The sequence below is a fragment of the Microtus pennsylvanicus genome, chromosome 13 (assembly GCF_037038515.1).
Source record: "Microtus pennsylvanicus isolate mMicPen1 chromosome 13, mMicPen1.hap1, whole genome shotgun sequence".
NCBI classification, from domain to species: Eukaryota; Metazoa; Chordata; class Mammalia; order Rodentia; family Cricetidae; genus Microtus; species Microtus pennsylvanicus.
In genome coordinates, this window is record NC_134591.1 from 57,918,979 (window position 1) to 57,942,262 (window position 23,284).

General features: G+C 47.0%; 1 protein-coding gene across 2 annotated transcripts in view; it reads left to right on the top strand.

Moving 5' to 3' along the window:
- The window catches only part of Oscp1 (organic solute carrier partner 1), a 31,462-nt gene extending 15,168 nt beyond the window's left edge, over positions 1-16,294 (top strand). For both annotated transcript variants that reach the window (XM_075945847.1, XM_075945848.1), the window contains 9 exons: positions 613-767; positions 4,938-5,105; positions 5,553-5,633; positions 9,435-9,538; positions 10,439-10,567; positions 11,862-11,931; positions 13,264-13,403; positions 15,230-15,293; positions 15,952-16,294. In XM_075945847.1, coding sequence (XP_075801962.1) covers positions 613-767; positions 4,938-5,105; positions 5,553-5,633; positions 9,435-9,538; positions 10,439-10,567; positions 11,862-11,931; positions 13,264-13,403; positions 15,230-15,293; positions 15,952-16,077 — 1,037 coding nt within the window. In that variant the 3' untranslated portion in view covers positions 16,078-16,294. The remainder of the gene's footprint in view (positions 1-612; positions 768-4,937; positions 5,106-5,552; positions 5,634-9,434; positions 9,539-10,438; positions 10,568-11,861; positions 11,932-13,263; positions 13,404-15,229; positions 15,294-15,951) is intronic.
- Positions 16,295-23,284: the final 6,990 nt, after the last annotated feature.

A 23,284-nucleotide genomic window follows, 5' to 3' on the forward strand; every position in this document is an offset into this window, starting at 1 on the left:
TTCTGCCTCCAGAGTGCTAGGATTAAAGGCCTGCACCACCACCGCCTGGCAAAGCAGTACTGTTTTTTTCTTTTCAGTACTTTTTTAAAAGAAAGATTTTCTGGAGGGTGGAGAGATGGCTCAGTAGTTAAGAGCACTGACTGCTCTTCTAGAGAATTCAGGTTTGACTCCCAGCACCCACATGGCAGCTCAAACTGCCTGTAACTCCAGTTCCAGGAGATTTGAGACCCTCACACAGATAGGCATTCAGTCAAACCACTAATGAACATTAAATTTTTAAAAATTAATTAGTTAATTTTAAAAAAGGAAGGGAAAGAGATTTTCCTTATCAAGACATATAATAGTGGGGAAAGTGGTGTGTAACACCTGAAGCCCAGTCTTCTAATATTGTCATCGTGGACATTTGCCCTGGGAGGTTGTCACAGAGCAGTCCTGAGCCCTGCTTTCTACTGGGCCTCTGGGCTTCTCCCCAAGGGGCTGTTCCCACCGAGCACTCCGCATCTCAGCTCCCTCTGTGCCTAACTCCACTCTTAGGCAGCGCTCGCATCCACGGCTTCTTGCAGTACACGCAGCACCTTCCTTGCTCATCGGGATTCTCTCTTGTCTCTGCAGTTCTGAACGACATCATCTCAACCATGTTCAACAGAAAGTTTATGGAGGAACTGTTCAAACCCCAGGAGCTGTACTCTAAGAAGGCCCTGAGGACGGTGTACGACCGCCTGGCTCACGCCTCCATTATGCGACTGAACCAGGCCAGCATGGATAAGGTGAGCAGACAGGCACTTTGTCAGCTTCACTGCTGCCCTCCCACGTGCCGTGGATTGTCCTGAGTGGGATCAGATAGGATTCCAATTGCAGCGATGTCTTGGGAGAAGCAAGTACGTGTAGTTATGAGCTGTAGTCGGTTGTCAGGTGGAGCGAATCTCAGAAGGCATCTACACTCAACCCCTGCCCAAAGAGAGCCTCACTGCTCAGTCCTCGTTTATGGATAGGAGAGCATGCGCTGCCCCAGTTCAGGGCTCAACCCCCAAGCTTCACCTCTGGGAAGAGGGAAGAGAGGGCGGTTAGGAATTCCAGTATGATCAAAGCATGATGTGATTGTATGCAGATGTCACAATGAAGTCCAATAATATAAACATTAAATATACCTTATTAATTGGTTTTAGCCAGGTGGTGGTGGCATATGCCTTTAAGCCCAGCCTGGTCTACAGAACAGATTGCAGGACAGGCTACACAGAGGAACCCTGTCTTTTTTTTTTTAAGAATTTTTTTATGATTTATTTAATTTTATTTATGTGCATTGGTGTGAAGGTGTCAGATTCCCTAGAACTGGATTTACAGGCAGTTGTGAGCTGCCATGTGGGTGGTGGGAATTGAACCCAGGTCTTCTTTTTTTTTTTTTAATTTTTCGAGACAGGGTTTCTCCGTAGCTTTTGGTTCCTGTTCTGGAACTAGCTCTTGTAGACCAGGCTGGCCTCGAACTCACAGAGATCCGCCTGCCTCTGCCTCCCGAGTGCTGGGATTAAAGGCGTGCGCCACCACTGCCCGGCTAACCCAGGTCTTCTTGAAGAGCAGTTAGTGCTCTTAACTGCCAAGCCATCTCTCCAGTCTGAGAAACCCTGTCTTGAAATAAAAAATTGTCAAAATGTTCCAGGACATCCAGAGCTACATAGAGAAATCCTGTCTTGAAAAATAAATAATAGGGCTGGAGAAATGGCTCGGTGGTTGAAAGCATTGCCTGCTCTTCCAGAGGTCCTGAGTTCAATTCCCAGCAACCACATGGTGGCTCACATCCATCTGTAGGGAGGTCTGGCGCCCTCTTCTGGCCTTCAGGCATACAGACAGAATATTGTATACATAATAAATAAATTAATTAATTAAAAAAAGAAAAATAAATAATAATAATAAATTTTTTAAAAAATTGTCAACGTGACCAAAGTCAGAGAAACCATCACAGCCAAGAGCAACCCAGGAAAGCCTGGCAGCCAAATGTCCTGTTGCATCCTGGAAAAGAGCCTGCAGCACAGTGTGACATTAGGGTTGCGCTCAGTCACAAGGGCTTGCCTCACAGACATGGTGACATGAGTCTGCGCCCCAGAACCAAATGCTGGGCATGGTAGTGTGCACTTATAATCCCAGCACTGGGAGACAAAGACAGGAAGCTGTCTGCAGCTTGCTGGCCAGCCAGCCTACCCGAATAGGTGAGCTCCAGGCCAATGAAAGACCATATGTCCAAAGAGGTGGATGGCTCATAAGTATGACACTGAGGGTTAACCCCTTGCCTCAGCAGGTACCCACTTAGACCTAAAGATCTAGGACACTGGGGAGAAACTAATGAGATTGGGTCTTATATTTCCTAGGCTAGCCTCCAACTCACTATGAGGCTAAGGAAGATCTTGAACATCTGATCCCCTTGCCTCCACTTCCCATATGGTAGCCTGCACAACCACATCTAGGAATCAAACTCAGGACTTCCTACATGCTAGGTAACTTCTACCAACTGAGCCACATCCCCACATGCCAAGTTCTAGGACTATAGACAATTGTGAAGTTAGACTTGAATAACGATAATTATTTTTCAACTTGCTCCATTATATGAACTTTTTTTTGAAGTTTAAAGACTAACAGTAGATGGTGAGTGGGTACACAGAATCAGCATCTGTCTGGTGTTGGTACCAGAAGCCTCAGTGAGATAACACCAGCTTTAACTGAGCCTTTACCTCCTGTTGTCTGTCTTTGGGAATGTTACTTCATCCCAAAGACCATCTTCTCGCTAACACGGGCGGAGCCCCTTCCTCAGCCTGCCCGTCTTCTGCTTGGCATCATGGCCTCCTTCAGACCTCTCATGAAGCCCATGATCATCAGAAAGGTGGTAGAGAAACTCATCATCAATGGCATCAGTTGGCACAGTATGTCATAAGCATCATTGGTGGAAACCAAGGTACTGACAAGATGTAAAAGAGATTGATGGTCCAGATCATTTTGTCTTTGGAGACAAAATTCTGTGATGCTGGGGACTAAACCCGAAGTCTCATCCATCCTAGGCACATGCTACATCCTACTCCACAGAGCTACATCCCAGCCTATCAGGGCCCAACATTGGTTACAGAAGTCCAAGCAAAGAAAGCTCCTGTTTCTCATTGTCTTCCAGAAGCCCATGGCCCACAGTGTCAACAAATAATCCACGTGAGGATCGTCCATAGTGTTTCCTCTAAGAAGTTTATGGGAAAGAGCCTGGCTGGCCATTAGACTCATGAATCCCAGTGTCAGGGTGTGCTGTGGAGAAAATGATGAATGTGCACTTTATATTTCTATTTAACCCAAACAAACAAACAAAAACTACATGCCACATTTAAAAATGGAACTAGGAAGTCAGATGTTGTGATAATCCCAGCACTTGGGACGTGGAGGCAGGGGCATCAGAAGTTCAGTGTTAGCCTCTGCTTGATAGTGAGTTTGGTCCCCTGTCTCAAAACTGTATTAATCGGGGGCTGGAGAGATGGCTCAGTGGTTAAGAGCATTGTCTACTCTTCCAAAGGTCCTGAGTTCAATTCCCAGCAACCACGTGGTGGCTCACAACCATCTATAATGGGGTCTGGTTCCCTCTTCTGGCCTGCAGGCATACACACAGACAGAATATTGTACACATAATAAATAAATAAATAAATAAATATTTTTTTAAAAAACTGTATTAATCCATTCATTAATTTAAAAATAAAAGTGGGGGCTCGAGAGATGGTTCCAAGCATATACTTAAGAGGACCCAAGTGCAGGTCCCTTGTCAGGTGGCTCACAGCCACCTTTAACTCCATCTCCACGGGGAAACAAGGCCTCTGGCCTCTTAGGGCACTGGCAATCATTTGTACACCCCTACATGCATGTACATGAACATAATTCAAAATGTTTTTTAATTTTAAAAATTTAAAAATAAAAATGGGGGTAGGGCTGGGGATTTAGTTTAGTTAGTAAAATGTTTGCCTTGTGTCTTAATTGATGTTTATTGCTGCAAAGAGACACCATGACAGCTTTTATAAGGAAAACATTTAATTGTGCGGGCTTACAGTTTCAAAGGTTTAGTCCATTATCATTATGGCAGGAAGCATGGCTGCAGACAGGCAGACATAGTGCTAGAGAGATAGTTGAGAATTCTATACCCAGATCAGCAGGCAGAGAGAGTGAAATGGGCTTGGCTTGAGCTTCTGAAACCTCAAAGCCCACCCAGTGACACACTTCCTCCAACAAGGCCACACCTCCTAAAACCTGTCACTTGAAGTAGCATCTCTTCAAGCATACAAATATGTGAGCCTATGGGGGCCATCCCTATGCAAACCATTACACTCCGTGTACACAAAACCTGGGTTCCATTCAAAGCACTACAAAAAAAAGGGGGGGGAGAGGAATAGTCATATAGAAAACAAGCTACAGGGGCTAGAGAGATGGCTCAGTGGTTAAGAGCCTGGGTACTCTTCCAGGGGACCCAGGTTCTATTCTTAGCACCTACAAGGTGGTTCACAATTGTTTGTGACTTCAATTCCAGAGGATCCAGCACCTTCTTCACCGGGCATTTACATGGTACACAGACACACATCCAGGCAAACATGTATACATATAAAGTAAAAATAAAAAAGAAATGGAACAAAGAGGTGCTCGAATCAGGATTTCCAGATTCTCCCAAGTCCAGGGCCCAGTGCAGAACCCACAACAACAAATACAGTCTCAAATGTGTCCATCAGGAAGACACAGAGGATGACCAGAAACCATGGTTTGCCCAGAGATATTCTGGCTAGTACTGTTGTCTTAGCTCAGTTACTAACATCACCCCCTCACATTCTCAGAAGTGCTCTGGCTTGGGTGGCAATCCATGTGGTCCCCACAGCTGCTTTGCTCAGGTTCTGGTCTACTTTGATGATCCCATCTGTCTATGTGTGGGTTGACAGCTCTATGACCTGATGACCATGGCTTTCAAATACCAAGTGCTGCTGTGTCCTCGCCCCAAAGATGTGCTGCTGGTCACTTTCAACCATTTAGACTCCATCAAGGGATTCATCCAGGACTCCCCAACCATCCTGCATCAAGTGGACGAGACCTTCCGGCAGCTAATAGAAGTAAGCTTGTCACCAGCCCGTCATCTCACTGCCACAACCCTCATTCCCAGCCAACTGTAAGGACCAGCTGGTTCTTTGATGACAGTGACAGGATCAAAGCTAGGACATCTCTAAAATCCCACAGCTGCCTATTTTGTAACTGCAATGGGCAACTATCATCTTAGGCTCTCTACGGCCTTTGTAGAGGGAAAGCAATGACAGAGAACTTCCCCCATGCCTGAAAGGGCATTGGAAGTGCTTGTCTGTTGAACTGGAGAGAACAGACAGACACTCCAGGCCTGTGGCACGGCAGGGTCTGTTCTGCTTGGGAGGGTGGGTACTGACACTCCTGCTGCCGAGGTCCCTGCTTATCTGAGTCCCACCCCTGAGTACCCTAACCCTGCCTGTCCCCACAACTCGCCTGTGGTGGAAAGTGCAGCGCTTTCTTCGCTCTGCTCTGCCTCACAGATATATGGGAGTCTCTCTGCCGGGGAGTTCCAGTTGATCCGGCAGACGCTGCTCATCTTCTTCCAAGACCTGCATATCCGAGTAAGTGCCTGGAACCCCTGTGACTGACTGCTGCCCTGGCCACCAGCCAGTCATCTGGAAAGACCAGGAGCAGGATTTTGCTCAGCTAATGTTGCCCATCACGCTTTGAATCTGTGACGATAACCATTCTTGTGATAGATTTCAGCCATTTTTCCCCCCCGCTTCCATTGAGCTTCTTTGAAATGTTGGTTTATCCTTTGCTTCTGCAGAACTGCCTGTCCAGGCGCCAGTCTGACCTCAGAGCTTTTCTCAAGCTTCCCACCCTGAGTGTCCCTGCATCAGATGCTGTCACACGGCTGCCCTGCTCCCCTTCCCTGGGCCTTCCCACTTCCCTTTCTGCCTTCCCCTAACTCTCCCTCTACCTGTCTCCAAGCCTTCCTCCCCTGCCTTCACCCATCCACCCATCCACCCATCCACCCACTTGCTGAACTCCATCCTGATCAGGTCTACTGGGCCTATAATTCCCGGCCTTGATTCTCCATTTTTGATCTGTCCAGTTGCTTAGAAAGTGCACAGGATTTCCCCTCCTAAGGCTCTGCCCTTCTCGGCAAGCTGCTGACACATTAGCTCGGGTTCACATTCTTCTCCTTACGGTTTTGGGGACCATGACCACGTCTGCGTGTATACGAAGCAAGTTCCTGCAGCTGAGCTACATCCTTAGCTCGCATTCATTTCTCGCTGGCTGTTGTCCCCTAAATGTCCCTCTCTCATTGTGTCATGCCTACTCCAAACAGTTCTCTACCCTAACTTTCAGAAACATACCTCCTGCCGGGCGGTGGTGGCGCACACCTTTAATCCCAGCACTTGGGAGGCAGAGGCAAGCGGATCTCTTTGAGACCAGCCTGGTCTACAGAGCTAGTTCCAGGACAGGCTCCAAAGCCACAGAGAAACTCTGTCTCGAAAAACCAAAAAAAAAAAAAAATACCTCCGAACTTGTAGGGTCGGGGAAGGTGACTCTACCAGATGGGGCTTGTTCCTAAAGTTGAGCCAACTGAGGTGAAAGATGGTCAAACCAGCCATGGCCCTGGTGCTAGACTGGTGCACGCTGAGCCCTTGACTCTGTGCCAATCACTGCTCTTAAATCCTAGCTCCTTTACCTGGAAGTGGAAATGACAGTATGTAATTTAGAGTTTGCTGGAAGAACCCAGTGAAGGGACATATGTAATGTACATGTTACATGTGTGCGCTTGTATGTGAATGGTATAGACCACTTCTACAAAGGATATGTAAGAAACTCGTCATGGTTCTGCCTCCTGGAGTGAGGAACTGCGGCGGACAAGCAGAAGAGAGGGGCACAGACCCTCCTGTACCTTTGGGACCTCATACTTACACACAAATGAAAACCAAAATCAAGGAAAGGACTAGAGTGTGGTTTACGTCGGAATGTGTTTCTCTTCCAGGGGACAGATGATAAATAGATTTCAGCTCTAATGCCATTTTTATTTTTAACCCTCATGAATAATTTCATTGTATTAGCTAGGGATGGAGCAAGAAAAACATGAATATAAACTAAGATCTCTAATGTTTGTGGGTGAAAATATAAAAATAGGAAAGTGCAAGCAAGATTTTTTTAATATTTATTTATTTATTTATTATGTATACAATATTCTGTCTGTGTGTATGTCTGCAGGCCAAAAGAGGGCACCAGACCTCATTATAGATGGCTGTGAGCCACCATGTGGTTGCTGGGAATAGAACTCAGGACCTTTGGAAGAGCAGGCAATGCCCTTAACCACTGAGCCATCTCTCCAGCCCCTGCAAGCAAGATTAAGTTTTGCGTAGATTTGACATCAATTTGAACATACTGAAAATTCTACTTCATAGTGTTTCCAAGACCATGCATTTTTAGGCATATTTTATGGATTGCAGTAATATAAACAGCCATATTGATTCTCAGTTGTGAGGAGATAAAATTCATTGTAATGAAAAGACATGCCTAATAATAATTCTACAGTGAACTCATTAAAATATATTAAGTCGCTAAATATATTGGGCTTTAATTGCTAAACAAGTAAACAAGGAAACATCAAAATCACAAAATCACAGCCAGAGGAACAGGAGTTCAAGGTCATCCTTAGCAATGCGCGTCTAGGGGGGGGGGGGGGGGGGGGCCTGATTTGGAGTGGGGATGAATCACAAAGCTTGGCAATCCTCTGCCAATGATCCGAACATCTGGGCTGGCTTCCCATTCTGGTCTTTAATGGTGTTTCTGTTCCCTTGCAACTTGTGATTGCCCATACAAATTTTCTGTTTTCAAAATAGTCTTGATAGATTTTAAATTTGTTAGCAAAACCAACTACATCGAGAAAACACAGTTCTGCACTCTTGCGTTTTTAACCAAAGCAAATACAAAACTGCATATCCAACACCAAGCTTTCTATATCATGGAACCACATGAGGCATCGTGAATGCGGCCACAGTCCTGGCCTGTGCACAGGGACCTTGACAGAGACTGCACTAGGACCAGTTCCATATAGGCTCCTCAAGGGTTAGTTATGACTGCCGCAGCCCCACAATCCCCTTCAGCTCTCTGGAGAGCTGCTCCAGAAGGCCTTGCACCTCCACCATCCCTCTGACCTATGACCTCACATTCTTGCCTTCTTCCATCAGGACTCTCCTGCTCTTCCCATTGTCTGCGTTATTGAAAGCATCACCCTATCTTAACTCTCCACGAATATTCCCTTCCCTTCTGTAGACAGAAGTTTCTGACCCACCCGATCCCGCAGCCATTCACTACCAAAGAAATACATTATAAACTGTTTGGCCTATTAGTACAGGCTTTTTAAAAAAATAATTTATTCAACTTTATTTTATGTGTGTTGGTATGAAGGTGTCAGAGCCCTGGAACTAGAGTTACAGACAGCTGTGAACCATCATGTAGGCGCTGGGAATTGAACCCTGGCCTTCTGGAAGAGCAACACAAGGCAGGGTGAATGAGACCTCAATGCCTGCCCCTAAGGACAGCTCCACCACCAAGGTCACACCTCCTCTATCAAAGCCACACTTCCTAATCCTTTCCAAACAGTTCCAACTAAGGACCAAGTATTGAAGTGAGCCGAGGCCCATTCTCATTCAGACCACCACATGGTGTTTTACATGTATGTTTGTGTCCCAGGTCCACATAGGCCATTTACTGTCTTCTAGCTCTGGAGTGTGGACCCAGGGCCTCAGCCATGCTTAGCAAGTGCTCTAAACTAACTGCACCCCCAATCCTCCAGGCAGACTAAGAATTAGCTGCCTTTTATTGAGCTCCTACTATGTGTAGGCTCCGCCTGCTCCCTATGCCTGATGCCAGGGCCTTACCCATGCTAAGCCAGTGCTTTACCACTGCCTTGTCTTCCTGGATGCTGTTTTTATAAATTTTCCTCATCTTTAAAACAAGAAAACATTTGAAGGGTTTAGGGTCAAGCTCGGAGTCAACTTATTATATGGGGCTAGAGAAGTGGTTCAGCAGTTAGGAGCACCTGTTCTGGGTGATTCATAACTTAGAACCTAGAACTAACTCTAGCTCCAAGGGACCCCCTGCCTCCTGGCCTCCACAGGCATATGTGCACATACACTTATGCACGCATACACATAACTACACATAAATGAATATGAATGTGTGTGTGTGTGTGTGTGTGTGTGAATTCATTGTGTGGGTGAAGCCACTCTAAACCTGCATGTCCATTTTGGTATGTTGCTCCCTTCGTGTTACAAGCTCACTAGGTAGCTTCACAAACCATTGCCCAGTGTTCATTCTCAGAACATGTGTGTCCATGAAAGCATAGCAGAAAAATGACATATATAATTTTTTTCCAGGTATCCACATTTCTAAAGGATAAAGTTCAAAATTCTAATGGTCGCTTTGTATTGCCAGTGTCCGGGCCTGTTCCCTGGGGAACTGAAGTTCCTGGAGTCATCAGGTAACTCCTCAGTGGTGACTTCTCACCATGTTTGAGGGGCAGAAACACAGAACATGCCCACCCCAGGGACTGTAGCCCTGCGGAGCCCCTCCAGCTCTGCTTACCTGTCCCTTCTTCAGTGAAGCTCAGCTATCCAGAGGTCGAGAACGAATCCCACTGTAGCCATTTGAGTGGAGGATACTTGGGGCAAGCCACCCACTTCCTAGGTCCATCTCCTCATCCCTTAAGTGGTTGCTGTGAGAAGGCCACACACTCTGAGATGTTTACACAGCTCTCGTGCCTCTGTCCAGCTGTCAGAATTGTCTTCATCTTTCTTTTTCTTTTGTTTTATTTTTTTTTTTTCATTTTGATTTTTTGAGACAGAGTTTCTCTGTGTAGCCTTGGCTGTCCTGGAACTCACTCTAAGCCAGGCTGGCCTCGAACTCACAGAGATCCTCCTACCTCTGCCTCCCGCATGCTTGGGATTAAAGGCATGTGCCACCATCATCCAGCTTGTCTTTATCTTTTGTTTGGTTGGTTTTAGGGCCCCTGGGAATAGAACCCACAGTCTTGCACATGCTAAGCAAGTGTGCTGAACTACACCTCCAACTTAGCTTCTTTTTTAAATTTTATTTATTTATTATGTATACAGTGTTCTGACTGCATGCCTGCACGCCATAAGAGGGCACCAGATCTCATTATAGATGGTTGTGAGCCACCATGCAGGTGCTGGGAACTGAACTCAGGGCCTCTGGAAGAGCAGCCACTGCTCTTACCTCTGAGCCTTCTCTCTGGTCCCCTAGCCTAGCTTCTTTATCTCCAAAGAGGGATTGAATTCCTTTGTCCTGCTGTGCACACAGAGGTGGCCTCTGAGGCTCCAGGGTCTAGAGAATTCCTGTCATGCCATCCTTTGTATTTCAGAATGTTCAACGACAAAGGCGAAGAAGTGAAGAAGATAAAATTCAAGCATGGCGGAGACTATGTTGCCGCACATAAGGAAGGTTCTTTTGAGCTGTATGGAAATAGAGTCTTGAAACTGGGAACTAACATGTAAGCAAATTCTCCCTCTGAATGCACTTAAGTCCACAGAGGGCATATCATTAAAAACAAAAAACCAGACCTCTGCTCTGAAAAGTCCCCACTGACTATACTGAGTGTAATGGTTTAAGTAAAGTACTGCAGATTTCTGAGTGGTGGCAGCAGGTAGCGTGTCCTGAGACCATGGCAGGCCCTGAAGGCAGCTGGGTCCCAGGCAGGAAGCCACATGGCAGGTGAGAGACTGAGACAGATAGGTACACCATGCAGAATGAAGTTGGATATTTATTTAGTGGGTTATGGAGGCGTAGGAGAGAAGGGGGAAGAGGAGAGAGATAGAAAAACAGAAGAGAGGAGGGAAAGGGAGAAGTGAGGAGAGGGGAGAGACAGAAGCTGCCTCTGAGAGAGAGAGAGAGAGAGAGAGAGAGAGAGAGAGAGAGGCTGAAAGGAAGGGACTCAGGCTAGAAGCTGAAGATCAGCTTGCCTTGGTGGATGGGGGAGGGACTGGGCATGGTTTGTCTCTTAAAGGGACAGGACAGACTGTTACACTGAGGATGTGGCACAGCTAATAGGGCGCTTGCCTAGCACACATGAAGCTCTGCCTTCTGTGCCCGGTACCACATAAACCACATAATGGTGCAAGCCTATAATCCCAGCATTTGGAATATGAAGACAAGAGGATAAAAGTTTATCAGGATCATCCCGGGCTACATGGTGAGTTCAAGGGCAGCCTAGAGTACAAAAGAGCCTGTCTGGGAGCAAAACAAACAAACAAACCCCATGAATCAGTGGAGTCATTTCCCCAAACATAATGCTTGTACAACCCTGACATTTAAGGGTTAGGAATCCCTAGGAACATTTCCAAAGGCAAAAGATATATAATGTTAAATCACCATGGAGGAGAAGTAGCCAGTGTCTCTTGGCTGTAGAAAGCCGTATGACCTCCCTGGAATGTTATCCATGTCCTCAGTGCTATTCTTTCCCCGCCCCCCAGAGGGGGTTTGTCTGTGTGACTGTCCTGGCTGTCCTGGAACTCACTTTGTAAACCAGACTGGCCTTGAACTCACTGAGATCTGCCTGCCTCTACCTCCTAAGTGCTGAGATTAAAGGTGTGTGCCACCCCCACCCGGCCTCAGTGCTATTCTTTCTGGGTTTACTTCTTGGGGAGGAGGTAAAATGTGTGCAGTTCATAACTCAGATGAGTTCTACACTAACAGCCCCTTTCTGGTGCTTTTTAACATCTCAACAAAAAGTGACAACTTTGGTTGTGAACCAGGTGGATAACAACACCATTTCCTGTTGCCACCAGGTACAGCGTGAATCGGCCTGTGGAAACCCATATGTCTGCAGAATCAAAGAACTTAGCCTCAAGGACACAGGTGAACGTCTGTCCTCCCTGTTTTCCTCCTCCTTCTTTCTACATCCGCTGTCTGATTGGGGGGGGGGGAGGACTCCGGCTTCCAGAGCGAGTCACCTTACCTCACTGTTTGCAGCCTTCCCTTCAGCCTGACAAGGACACAGGTTTCTAATTGTAGCTGTGCTCAGAGCCTTCCCGTGATCTGACTAATTAGGTAATTTAGGGATTGGTTTGCCACTATAACTAAATAAGAGCCACATACCAGAGCATGGCAAATGCCAGAGCCACGAGGCCTGTGGCTGCCGGGTCCAACGTGTGCAAATTTGGGCATCAAATCGTCCCTCTTCGGTGCCTCCTGGTTTTAAGGATGTGGTAGCCACTTTCAACATGAGGTTTTCACTCCTCCGAGTTCCGTATCTGTACATTTTCACTAACTAGCCAGATGCTAGCTGTGGGACAAATCGTGGACTGTTCAGTTACTAAGTAAGAACCGTGTCCATGGATTGGCGATGATGTGGTCCCATCCTGAAGAAGCTTTTGGTCCCCCGGGAAGGACAGTGCTGGAAACAAACAGCAACAAGATGGAAGCAGCGCGTTGACAGTCTGTGCCAGAAGACTGCGCTCTGTCCTTTGGGGTGGGAGCATGGGGACAAGGCTTTCAGAGGAGGTGGCATGGAAATAGGGCTCCGGAGTGGGCAAGACACCAAAGAGCAGAGGAGAAGTGGCAGCTAGTCCCCTCATAGCACAGCAGAGGCTGAGGTTTTACTGGACTCAAGGACACTGGAGTCTGATTAAGGAAGGTCTTAACTCCATTTTGTTCTTTATACATGAGGTAGGAGGCTTTGTTCTATGAAAGACAGAAATGTGTTTTCAGTAACTGGTGGTAGTGGGTTAGAGTCCCCGCCAGGCAGGAAGATGAAGTCAGGGAATGGCCTAGAGTCTATGTTCCTGGATATCACCAGCAGATGGCAGTATGGGAGTTCCTCCGGAAAGGTCCCCTTGCCCTGCAGACTTGACAGGAGCCACTTGGCAGAGGGAACTGGACCGACTGAAGAGGAAGTGGGGCCCTTCTCCCCTCCCAGGAGGAAGGCAGCCTGGGAAGTGGGAGTCCCCAGGGCATTCCACTCAGCTTCAAAGCTGAAAGTCTGTGGTTTGCTTCTTTGCTAGAGTCCCTCTGCTTCTGCCTCGATCATTCTTCTGGCTAAGCTTGCTTTCTGTGTGGTAGCAGAGCCCAGAAATAATTTACACTGTTATTGTTTTTGCCTTGCTGTATAATTCCTCCCTGTGTCTCTGGGGTCTTGGCAGGAAATACGATCACCCTGTGTGGCTACAAATCACATAGTTGTCTCTACAGGAAAACATTGCTCCAAACCCTCTTGCCAAAGAAGAGCTGAACTTCTTGGCCAGGCTAATGGGAGGGATGGAGATCAAGAAAACGAGCGGCCCTGAACCAGGATTCCGGTTGAATCTGTTTACGACCGATGAAGAGGAGGAGTATGTTTCAAACCTGTTCTCTTTTGCTTGTTTTGGGCAGGGTCTCCTAGAGCCCAGATGGCCCCAGATTCACTGTGTAGCTGAGAATGGCCTTAACCTCCTGGTCCTCCTGGCACTCAGCTGTCTCCCACTGAAGTCCGTGAGGCTGCCACTCAGCAGCGTTCTGTAGCTGTCTCTAAGGTCCCATCCCAGAAGCTTCCTGAGGTGGTGGTTGGGGGGGGGGGGGGACAACCCGGAGTTCTCCAGTGGAGAGTCATGACACTGGAGCCCAGCAGTCTTTGGATGTCAGTATTGGGGAACCCATTACTAGGTTATATAAAGGTGAATCAGGCTGGGCGGTGGTGGCGCAGGCCTTTAATCCCAGCACTCGGAGGCAGAGGCAGGTGGATCTCTGGGAGTTGGAGTCCAGCCTGGTCTACAAGAGCTAGTTCCAGGACAGGCACCAAAGCTACAGAGAAACCCTGTCTCGAAAAACCAAAAAAAAAAAAAAAAAAAAAAAAGGTGAATCAGGTGTTGAGCCAGGATAAATGTGGTACACATCTGTAATCCCAGCCCTTGAAGACAGAGTCAGGGGGCTTGTTAGTTCCAGGCTAGCCTGGAATGAATGACCTTTAACCCCTGCCTGCCTCAGTCTCCAGACATCTTCTTTCTGGTTGTAGGATGTAGGACTGTTTCTGTTTCCCCCTGTGTTAAATGTTTGCAAATACAGTTGAAAATATTCCATCCAGGCAGTGGTGGTGCACACCTTTAATCCCAGCACTTGGGAGGCAGAGGCAGGTGGATCTCTGTGAGAGAATTCCAGGACAGACTCCAAAAGTACATAGAGAAACCTTCTCTCAAAATTAAATAAATAAATAAATACATTCTTGTCCCCATGGCTTAGATCAAGTTTAAATACATATGTAAATCCTTTACATGTGATAAGAACACAGACGACAACTGCAGACAACACAGAAACACAGATGTAAAAACCGGAAGTGAAACACCAGCAATCCATATTGACCTGATTAAAGACTCCCTGGGGAGTAAAGACACGGAACCCCAGAAGTCATTTCTCAAAGTTCTGATGTTTTACAGAGCAGCTAAGCAAGAAGCTAACCAGGTGGCACACACCTTTAATCCCAGCACTTGGGAGGCAGAGATAGGCAAATCTCTGTGAGTTCCAGGCCAGCCTGGTCTACAAGAGCTAGTTCCAGGACAGGCTCCAAAGCTACAGAGAAACCCTGTCTGGAAAAAACAAAAGAAAGAAAGAAAAAAAAAAAGCTGACCAGGCTGGGTTGGTGAGGTGGCTTAGCAGCTAAAAGCCCCGAGCCTGAGACCCAAGTTGGAGCCCGGGGACCCCTATGGTGGGAAGAGAGAACTGATGCCCACAAAGTGTTCTCTGACTCCTACATGCTTGCCATGGCACATGTGCAAACACTCATGAACACATACAAATATGGAGCTTCAGCACCTGAGCCTGGCCTGCCCTCAGGAGGCTTCCAGGAGGCTCTGGTAGGAGAAAGAAGAGCAGAGCAGGAGCTGTTTTAGCCACTAGGTCACAAATGCTGTCGGGAAAACTGATCCGCACTGCGGATCGGAGGGACTGGCATGTGGTTTGGGTCTCAGAACTTGCTGAGCAGAGACGCTAACACACGTGACTTTCTGAAATATAAGAATGTGAGGGGGAGAGGGGGTGGAAAAGCGAGGGGAAATGGCAAAAAAGGATGCAGAGAAAACAGATCATCATGTTCTCATGAGTAATCTCATCTTATGAGTTCTCACCATGCTAGGAAGATGAAACCCTAACATTGTATCCTGGGCTCATTTCTTCCTGCCTCATCTAGACACGCAGCACTGTCCAGGCCAGAGGAGTTATCCTATGAAGTCATCAACATACAGGCTACACAGGTACGTATCTTCATCATCGTCTTGTAAAAAAACTTCACTCTCCAAGGATGAAGATGGCTCAGTGGTTAAGAGCCCTACTGCTCTTGCAGAGGATACTAATCCAATTCCTAGCACCTATATGGTAGCTCACAACCTTCTGTACCTCCGCTTCCAGGGGATCTGATGCCTCTTCTGGTTGTAGGATGTAGGACTGTTTCTGTTTCCCCCTTGTGTTAAATGTTTGCAAATACAATTGAAAATATTCCAATAAAGAACTGCAATAGGAATAGGCACATACATGTTACACATACATACATGAAGACAGAACACTCATTCACAGAAAATAAAAATAAAATAAATTTTTTAAAAAATTTGAGCCAGGTAGTGGTGGTGCATACCTTTATCCCAGCACTTGGGAGGCAAAGGCAGGTGTATCTCTGTGAGTTCGAGGACAGCCCAGTCTACAGAGTGAGTTCCAGAACAGCCAGGACTACACAGTATAGCCCTATCTTAAGAAACAAAAACAAAAAAAAAATGGTCTCTAATGGTCTCTTATTGTGTTTGTCCCTAATCTAGCAAAGAGCTGAGCCCCTTGACAGCATGAAACTTAAATATCTTCTGGTGCAGAGAGGAACCCTGCAAACATATCCTCTTCTCTCTCCTCTCATTTCTCCCACAGGACCAGCAACGGAATGAGGAGTTGGCCCGGATCATGGGGGAGTTTGAGATCACAGAGCAGCCAGAGATCACAGAGCAGAGCGCAAGCAAGGGAGATGACTTGCTCGCCATGATGGACAGGTTATAGAAGTGCCATGGGCACCCCCTACCACTCCCTCAAGATGCTGCCTGATGAGCACCCTGGGGACAGATGGCCTGGCATCCAGTGTGCTCCTGCTGGTTTCTCCAACTAAGATCTGCATCTAGTTCATCTTTATATCAGAACAAACTGAAAATCTCTCAGCATCCTCTTCTGACGCCACACACATATATGTATTTTCAGCAAAATATATTCTGTCTCTTTTTTTTTTTTTTTTTTGGTTTTTTCGAGACAGGGTTTTTCTGTGGTTTTGGAGCCTGTCCTGAAACTAGCTCTTGTAGTAGACCAGGCTGGTCTCGAACTCACAGAGATCCGCCTGCCTCTGCCTCCCAAGTGCTGGGATTAAAGGCGTGCGCCACTACCACCCGGCTATATTCTGTCTCTTAACCCAGACCTTCCCCATAATTTGTAATTCTGTGGTGACCATGCAAGCATCCTAGGCCGGAGGTTGAGCCCAGGTCAGTAAGGGGGCGTGGCCATTAATTATCACAGCAGCTCTCCAGCAGGGACATGAACCCCACAAGTGCCTGTGAGGACAGAGGAGCAACGCCTGAAATCTCTGTGCAGGAGGATAGAAAGTTTCTGGACATTCTGAGCTACATGACAAGATACTTCTTTAGCTGGGCAGTGGTAGCGCATGCCTTTAATCTCAGCACTCAGGAGGCAGAGGTAGGTGAATCTCCGAATTTAAGACCCACCTGGTCTACAAGGTAAGTTCTAGGACAGCCAGTGCTACACAGAAACCCAGTCTCAAAAACAAAACAAACCGAAAAACCTTGGGTACTCTGTAAGTAAGAGTACTAGTCATTCAAATTTAATGACCTGAATTTGATCCCTAGACCGCCTGCATAAAAAACCTGTTGTGATGCCGGGCACAGCCAGGGCTAAACAGTGAAACCCTGTCTTGAAAGACAAAAATAAAAAGATGGGAAGTAGAGAAGGGAGAATTGTCTGGAAGCTTACAGGCCAGATCACTTGGAATCTGTAGCACAGCAACAGAAAGCAGAGACTCTAGAACCTATTCCTGAATGCTGTCCTGGCACTGCTCCGTGCGTACTATAGTATGTACCACCCCTCCACACACACACTAAAGTAAATGGCTGGGCATGTTGGTGCACACCTGTAATCCCAGCACTTAACAAGTAGAAGGAAGAGAATCAGGATCAGCTGAAGCAACAAGCTTGAGACCAGCCTAGGTTTTTTTGTTTTGTTTTGTTTTGTTTTTTTAAATATTTATTATGTATACAATATTCTGTCTGTGTATATGCCTGTAGGCCAGAAGAGGGCGCCAGACTCCATATACAGATGGTTGTGAGCCACCATGTGGTTGCTGGGAATTGAACTCAGGACCCTTGGAAGAGCAGGCCATGCTCCCAACCTCTGAGCCATCTCTCCAGCCCCACCAGCCTAGGTTTTATGAGACCCTCTCTCAAAAATAAATGAATAAAATTTTAAAAAAGGAAAGGAAAAGAAAAACCAGGCATGGGTAAATGGCTTGGTGGATATTATGCGTGCTACATAGCAGCAACACAAGAAAGAGGACCTGAGTTCAGATCTCAGGATTCACATAAAGCCAGATGCTGGGCATGTGACTGTAATCTCAGTGTCATTCCTGAGGCTCATGAGCCAGCTAGCCAGATATGCGCAGTAGCAAACCAAAGACCCCTCTCAAGGTGGAAGCAAGAACCAACACCTGAAGGTGTCCTCAGACTTCCACACATGACACATGCTTTTTGTTGTTGTTTTACTTCATTTTTCGAGACAGCGTTTCCCAGTAGCTATGGAGATAGTCCTTGCTTTATAGACCAGGTTGGCCTCACAGACATCCACCTGCCTCTGCCTTCTGAGTGCTAGGATTAAAGGTGTGCGCCACCACAGCCCAGCGATTGATGCGGCACGCATGTACCTGCACACAATTTAAAGATTAAATGTAATTTAAAGATTAAATGTAATTTAAAGAAATGTCAAGTGGTGGTGGTGCACACTTTTAATCCCAGCGCTCAGGAGGCAGAGGCAGGTGGGTCTCTGTGAGTTTAAGTCCAGCCTGGTCTACAAAGGGAGTTCCAGGACAGCACTTGGGTGCCAGAGACAGGCAGATCTTTGTGAATTGAAGGCCAGCCTGGTCTACACAGTGAGTTCCAAGACAGCCAGGACTGTTACACAGAAAAATCCTGTCTCAAAAAAAAAAAAAAAAAGAAAGAAAGAAAGGAAGGAAGGAAGGAAAAAAAAGAAAAAATAAAAAGAAGCCCTGACTAAGGCAGTCGGTCATGGCAGTTTAGGAGTTATCCCGCCTCTGCCTCCTGCACATTAAGAGCTGTCACCTCTGAGAGGCAGAGTAAGCCGGGCAGTGGCAAGGCAGCTTTGCTAGGCCCAGTCTGGCCAGACGTTTGTTCTTCTGTGCCTGTACTCCTTCCCAGAGTCTGCCTTTCTCACCAAAGACCGCCAGCTTGTGTGCTGTGACCTCAGTCTCCTCTACATTACTAGCAAACCTCTGGTAGAACCTTAGATTGGGTGTCTAGGAGGAGCGTGTGGCGTGCCTTCCCCAGGGACTCACGTGAATTGCCTCAGGTCACAGCTGCCTGAGATAGTTCAGAAAGGCCGGGTAGTTCTGTCCCACAGGCTCCCTTCTGGGACCAGTGACTCACGAGTTCAGGGCCAGCCAACTGTCCGTTCATCCCTATAAGAGGAGTATCTGAATGGCAGAGGGTGACAGAGAAACCCAACTGAGCAGGCCACTGTAAAATGGGATCAACTTGAAGACCCCTGTGTACTCATGAGAAATGTGGGATATAGTTTTGGATTGCAAGATCAGAGAAACTGCCCTTTGGCCGGCCCAAGGCAGAGATTCAGTTCTGGAAGGTAAGCCACCAGGTAAATGTATTTCTCACCCAGTGGAGAACACTCCTTCCCACCAGATGGCCAACCTTTTGACATTGCAAAAAGTTCAACAACTGCACAAACGAGTTTCTTTAAAAAAATCATGTTTTTTTTTTTAACATGGTGGTGTTGGATGACTTAAACAGTTAAAAGCACTTACTGCTCTTCTAGAGGACCAGAATTCAGATCCTAGCATCCACATCAGATGGCTCACAACTGCCTATAACTCTCCAGGGGATCTGATGCCCTCTTCCGGCCCCGTGGGCACCAGCATACAGGCAGTATACATGCACACGCACACAAAAATTAACATTTGCCAGGAGTGGTGATGCACACCTTTAATCCAGTGCCCAAGAGGCAGAGGCAGGTGGATCTCTGAATTCGAGGCCAATCTAGTCTACAGAGCGAGTTCCAGGACAGCCAGAGCTGCACAGAGAAACCCTGTCACAAACGCAAAATAAAAAACAAAAACTCCAAAAAATTAAATTAGGGTTTTTCATTATTTTAAACAGTATTTTATTGATTCTTTGGAAATATCACATCAAGCACCTACTCACTTCCTAGTCCCTCCACATCTGCCCATCACCTCTGCAGTAGGCACCCCCCCTAAATTAATTAAAAATAAAATACACAAAAAACCCACCTCACTCCTCCATCTTCCAACACCTCGTCGGGAGCTCTGGTGTGTCATGAAGTAAATTAGGTTTAAGAAAAGCTGATGGTGCATGCCTTTAATCTCAGCATTTGGGAGGTAAAGGCAGGTGGGTCTCTGTGAGTTTGGGGCCAGCCTTGTCTACAGAGCAAGTTCCATGACAGCCAGGACTGTGGCACAGAGAACCCTGTCTCGAAAAGCCAAAAGAAAGAAAAAGAAAAAAAAAAGGTACAAGAGAAAAGAGTGGATATTGGCTGCTGAGCTGGAAAAGACAACTACTCAAAAAACAAACCGCGCTGGGTGGTGGCGGCGCACGCCTTTAATCCCAGCACTTGGGAGGCAGAGGCAGGCGGATTTCTGTGAGTGTGAGGCCGGCCTGGTCTACAGAGTTCCCGGACAAGCACCAGAGCCACAGAGAAACCCTGTCTCGGGGAAAAAACAAAAAAACAAAACAAAACAAAAAAAATCAAAATGCTCATGTTTTTGTTTTTCCACTTATCATTCACTATGCGCGTGATGCATGAATTTGGAGGTCGAGACAGCTTTCAGAGTCCATCTCTCTGGCCACAGTGGGTCCCATGGCCTGAATTCCGGTCATCCGGCTTAGAAAGACGCGCCTTTATCCACTGAGCCACAGCATTTGCTTCTTTAATATTTTAGTTACTTACAATTCTGGAGGTTTTGTTGTTTTCTATTTGTTTTTTGAGACAGGGTCTTCATTATGTAGCTCTGACTGTCCTGGAGATCCGCCTGCCTCTGCCTCCCAAGTTCTGAAAAGATGTGCAATACCACACTAAATTCACACTTCTGTGTCAGGCTGCATTCATGGCTCTCCTGAGGCACGTTTCCCATGGGCTGCAGGTTCGATCCACCTGCTTCTGCTGGAGAAGAAACGTCTTGAACTGCCTGCTACAAATATACCACGTGCATTCTGTTTAGCCTCTAAGCAGTCTGGCCCGCTGCCGAGGACACACTGGGTGAAGGTGAACAGAAGGTTCTGTGACTCTCCCCGAAGTCACAGAGGTAGACTTCACTGTCACCTGGGAGTGTTTCTAGGAGATGGGCCACGGGCTGCCTAGAAATGCCGGCCTCCTCCCTCCACCTGTCCTGGAGAGATGCTGGTGATCTGAAACACACCTGCCTTCTCGTTAAATACAAAAGAGATACACATCTCCGCTGATGAAGCAAGCTCCGAGTTTCATGCTTCTAGGCCTGCACAAATATTGAGAAAAACAAGTTTATCTGCGTGGTGGTTAAAGCACAAGAGTCAGGAAGGGATTATAAAAAAAAAAAATAGGAGCTGGTATGTGACTCAGTGGTCCAGCGCTGTGTGGGAATCCCCAGGCTCCATTCTTGTTTGGTTGGTTTGGTTTTTTGAGACAGGGTTTCTCAGTAGCTATGGAGCCAGTCCTGGAATTCACTCTACGGTCCAGGCTGGCCTCAAACCCACAAAGATCCATCAGTCTCTGTTTCCTGAGTGCTGGGATTAAAGGCATGGACCTCCACCACCCAGCCCCAGGCTCCATTCTTAGCAATCAATTAATTAATTAATTAATTAAATAACTCTACCTAAAAATTTGGCTAATACACAAGTCCCCCATTTAAAATCAGACCAAAGTGCAGGCAATAGAGCTCAGCTGATAAAGGTGCTTGCTCGTCACACGTGCCCTGAAAAATCTGAATTCAATTACAGACTGCATGTCAAAGTGGAAGGAGAAAACCCTCTCCACAAAACTGTCCTCGGCCTTCTACATGTGCACGGTGTCATGTGATGCACACTCACACACAATAAACAAATGCCAAAGAGGTCCAAGGGTCTCCTGCAAGGCCCAGTATGGTTGGAACTGACACACAGTGCTCTGGGCTCATCTCTGCCCCCTATTCACCATCTTGTCTTGGGGCAGTTACCCACATCAAAGCATCTGTACTCTGTAAGAAAGAAGCAGGCCTAGATCAGTGACTCCAACCCAGCTGGCCCAAGTGAATGTGCTAAACCCCAGGTGAGACCCAGGGGGTCAGAACATTCCCCTGATAGCCCCGCGCTCTGCATTCCTCTGGTCTGGCCTTCCAGATCTGGAATTTAAAGCCAACCTGAATTACATGAGACACTGTATATCAAAAGAGAAATGGCGGAGCAGGGTATTAGGGGAGATGGCTCAGCGGTTGAGACCTCTGGATACTGGATGCTCTTCCAGAGACCCTGGTTGGGTTCCCAGCACCTACATAATGGCTCACCATAATCTGTAACTCCAGTTCTAGGGGATCTGACACCCTCTTCTGGCCTCTTTAGGTACTGCACAAGAGAGTGCACTAAATATGTTCAGGCAGGAACATTCACGTAAAAGAAATGGTCTGAAAGGGAGTGAGCGGAGAGAGGGAGGGGCAGAGGGACAGGTGGGAAGGAGAGAAGGAATTACAAGTTGCCTTGATTGCTGAAGGTACCCAGCTTACGTAGTAAAAAATAATAATAATTGTAGTAAGCACAAAAGAACCTACTTTTGGTAAGGTCTAGGTGAATTTGTCCCCTGGTGACTTCTAAGTACCAGCAGGACGTGAGGATATGCCACAGAGATAGCTGCAGAAAGGACATCTGTTGGAGCAGTCCGAGCTGAGTGCCGGGCACGCATGGAGGAAGGCACTGGGCCCCCAGGTAAACCCGAGGGAGCCCTGTCAGCAGCTCTAGAGGTAACCTGGCTTAGCAGTTTACCCGTGGTAGCTGTACTGCGCCAATAACCCTCCGCCCTTGATTCTGATGGGAATAGTTGTCTACAGGTCTCCTGCTTTGTTTTTCAGGAACTTGGAGGCCAAACGGGTTGAAACCACCAGTCCTCCCCCTAAGCCTGTGCAAGTGTCCAGTGGATGACCTTTGAATTTGGACCAAACCCCATACAGGGAAACTTTGGAATCTGATCACCCCTGTGCAGAACACCCATCATTTCACACTCACCCCCCCCCCGTTGCCTTCCCTACAGGTGAAGCCATCCTGTCTAGGGAAGGCAGGTTTGAGAGTGCGGGGCTCTGTCTCATATCTGGGCACCCCATGAATAAGCTTTTTCTTTTTCCAAAACTCATAATTTCGGTGATTGGCATAACACACAGAGAATGAAGCAGGCCTTACTCAGTGACAATATGATCAGACAGAGAAGGGCAGAGAAGGGAAGGACCAGCAAGGTGGCCTGTGTGCATAGTCCTAGTGTTTGAGAGGCACAGTCCAGAGGATCAGGTTCAAGGTCCTCCAGGACATAATGAATTCGAGGCAGCATAGGCTACAAGAGGCTCAGTCAGGGGGCTGGAGAGATGGCTCAGAGGTTAAGAACACTGACTGCTCTTCCGGAGGTCCTGAGTTCAATTCCCAGCAACCACATGGTGGCTCACAACCATCTGTAATGAGATTTGGTGCCCTCTTCTGGCCTGCAGGCATACATGGAGGCTGAACACTGTATATATAATACATAAATAAATCTTTAAAAAAAAAAAAAGAGGCTCAGTCAATCTCAAAGCAAAAATCTCACTCTTGTAGACCAGGCTGGCCTTGAACTCACAAAGACCTGCCTGCCTCTGCACTCCTGAGTGCTGGGATTAAAGGCATGCACCATCACCACCTGGCTATAATTCACTTTTTTTTTTTTTTGGTCTTTCGAGACAGGGTTTCTATGTAGCTTTGGA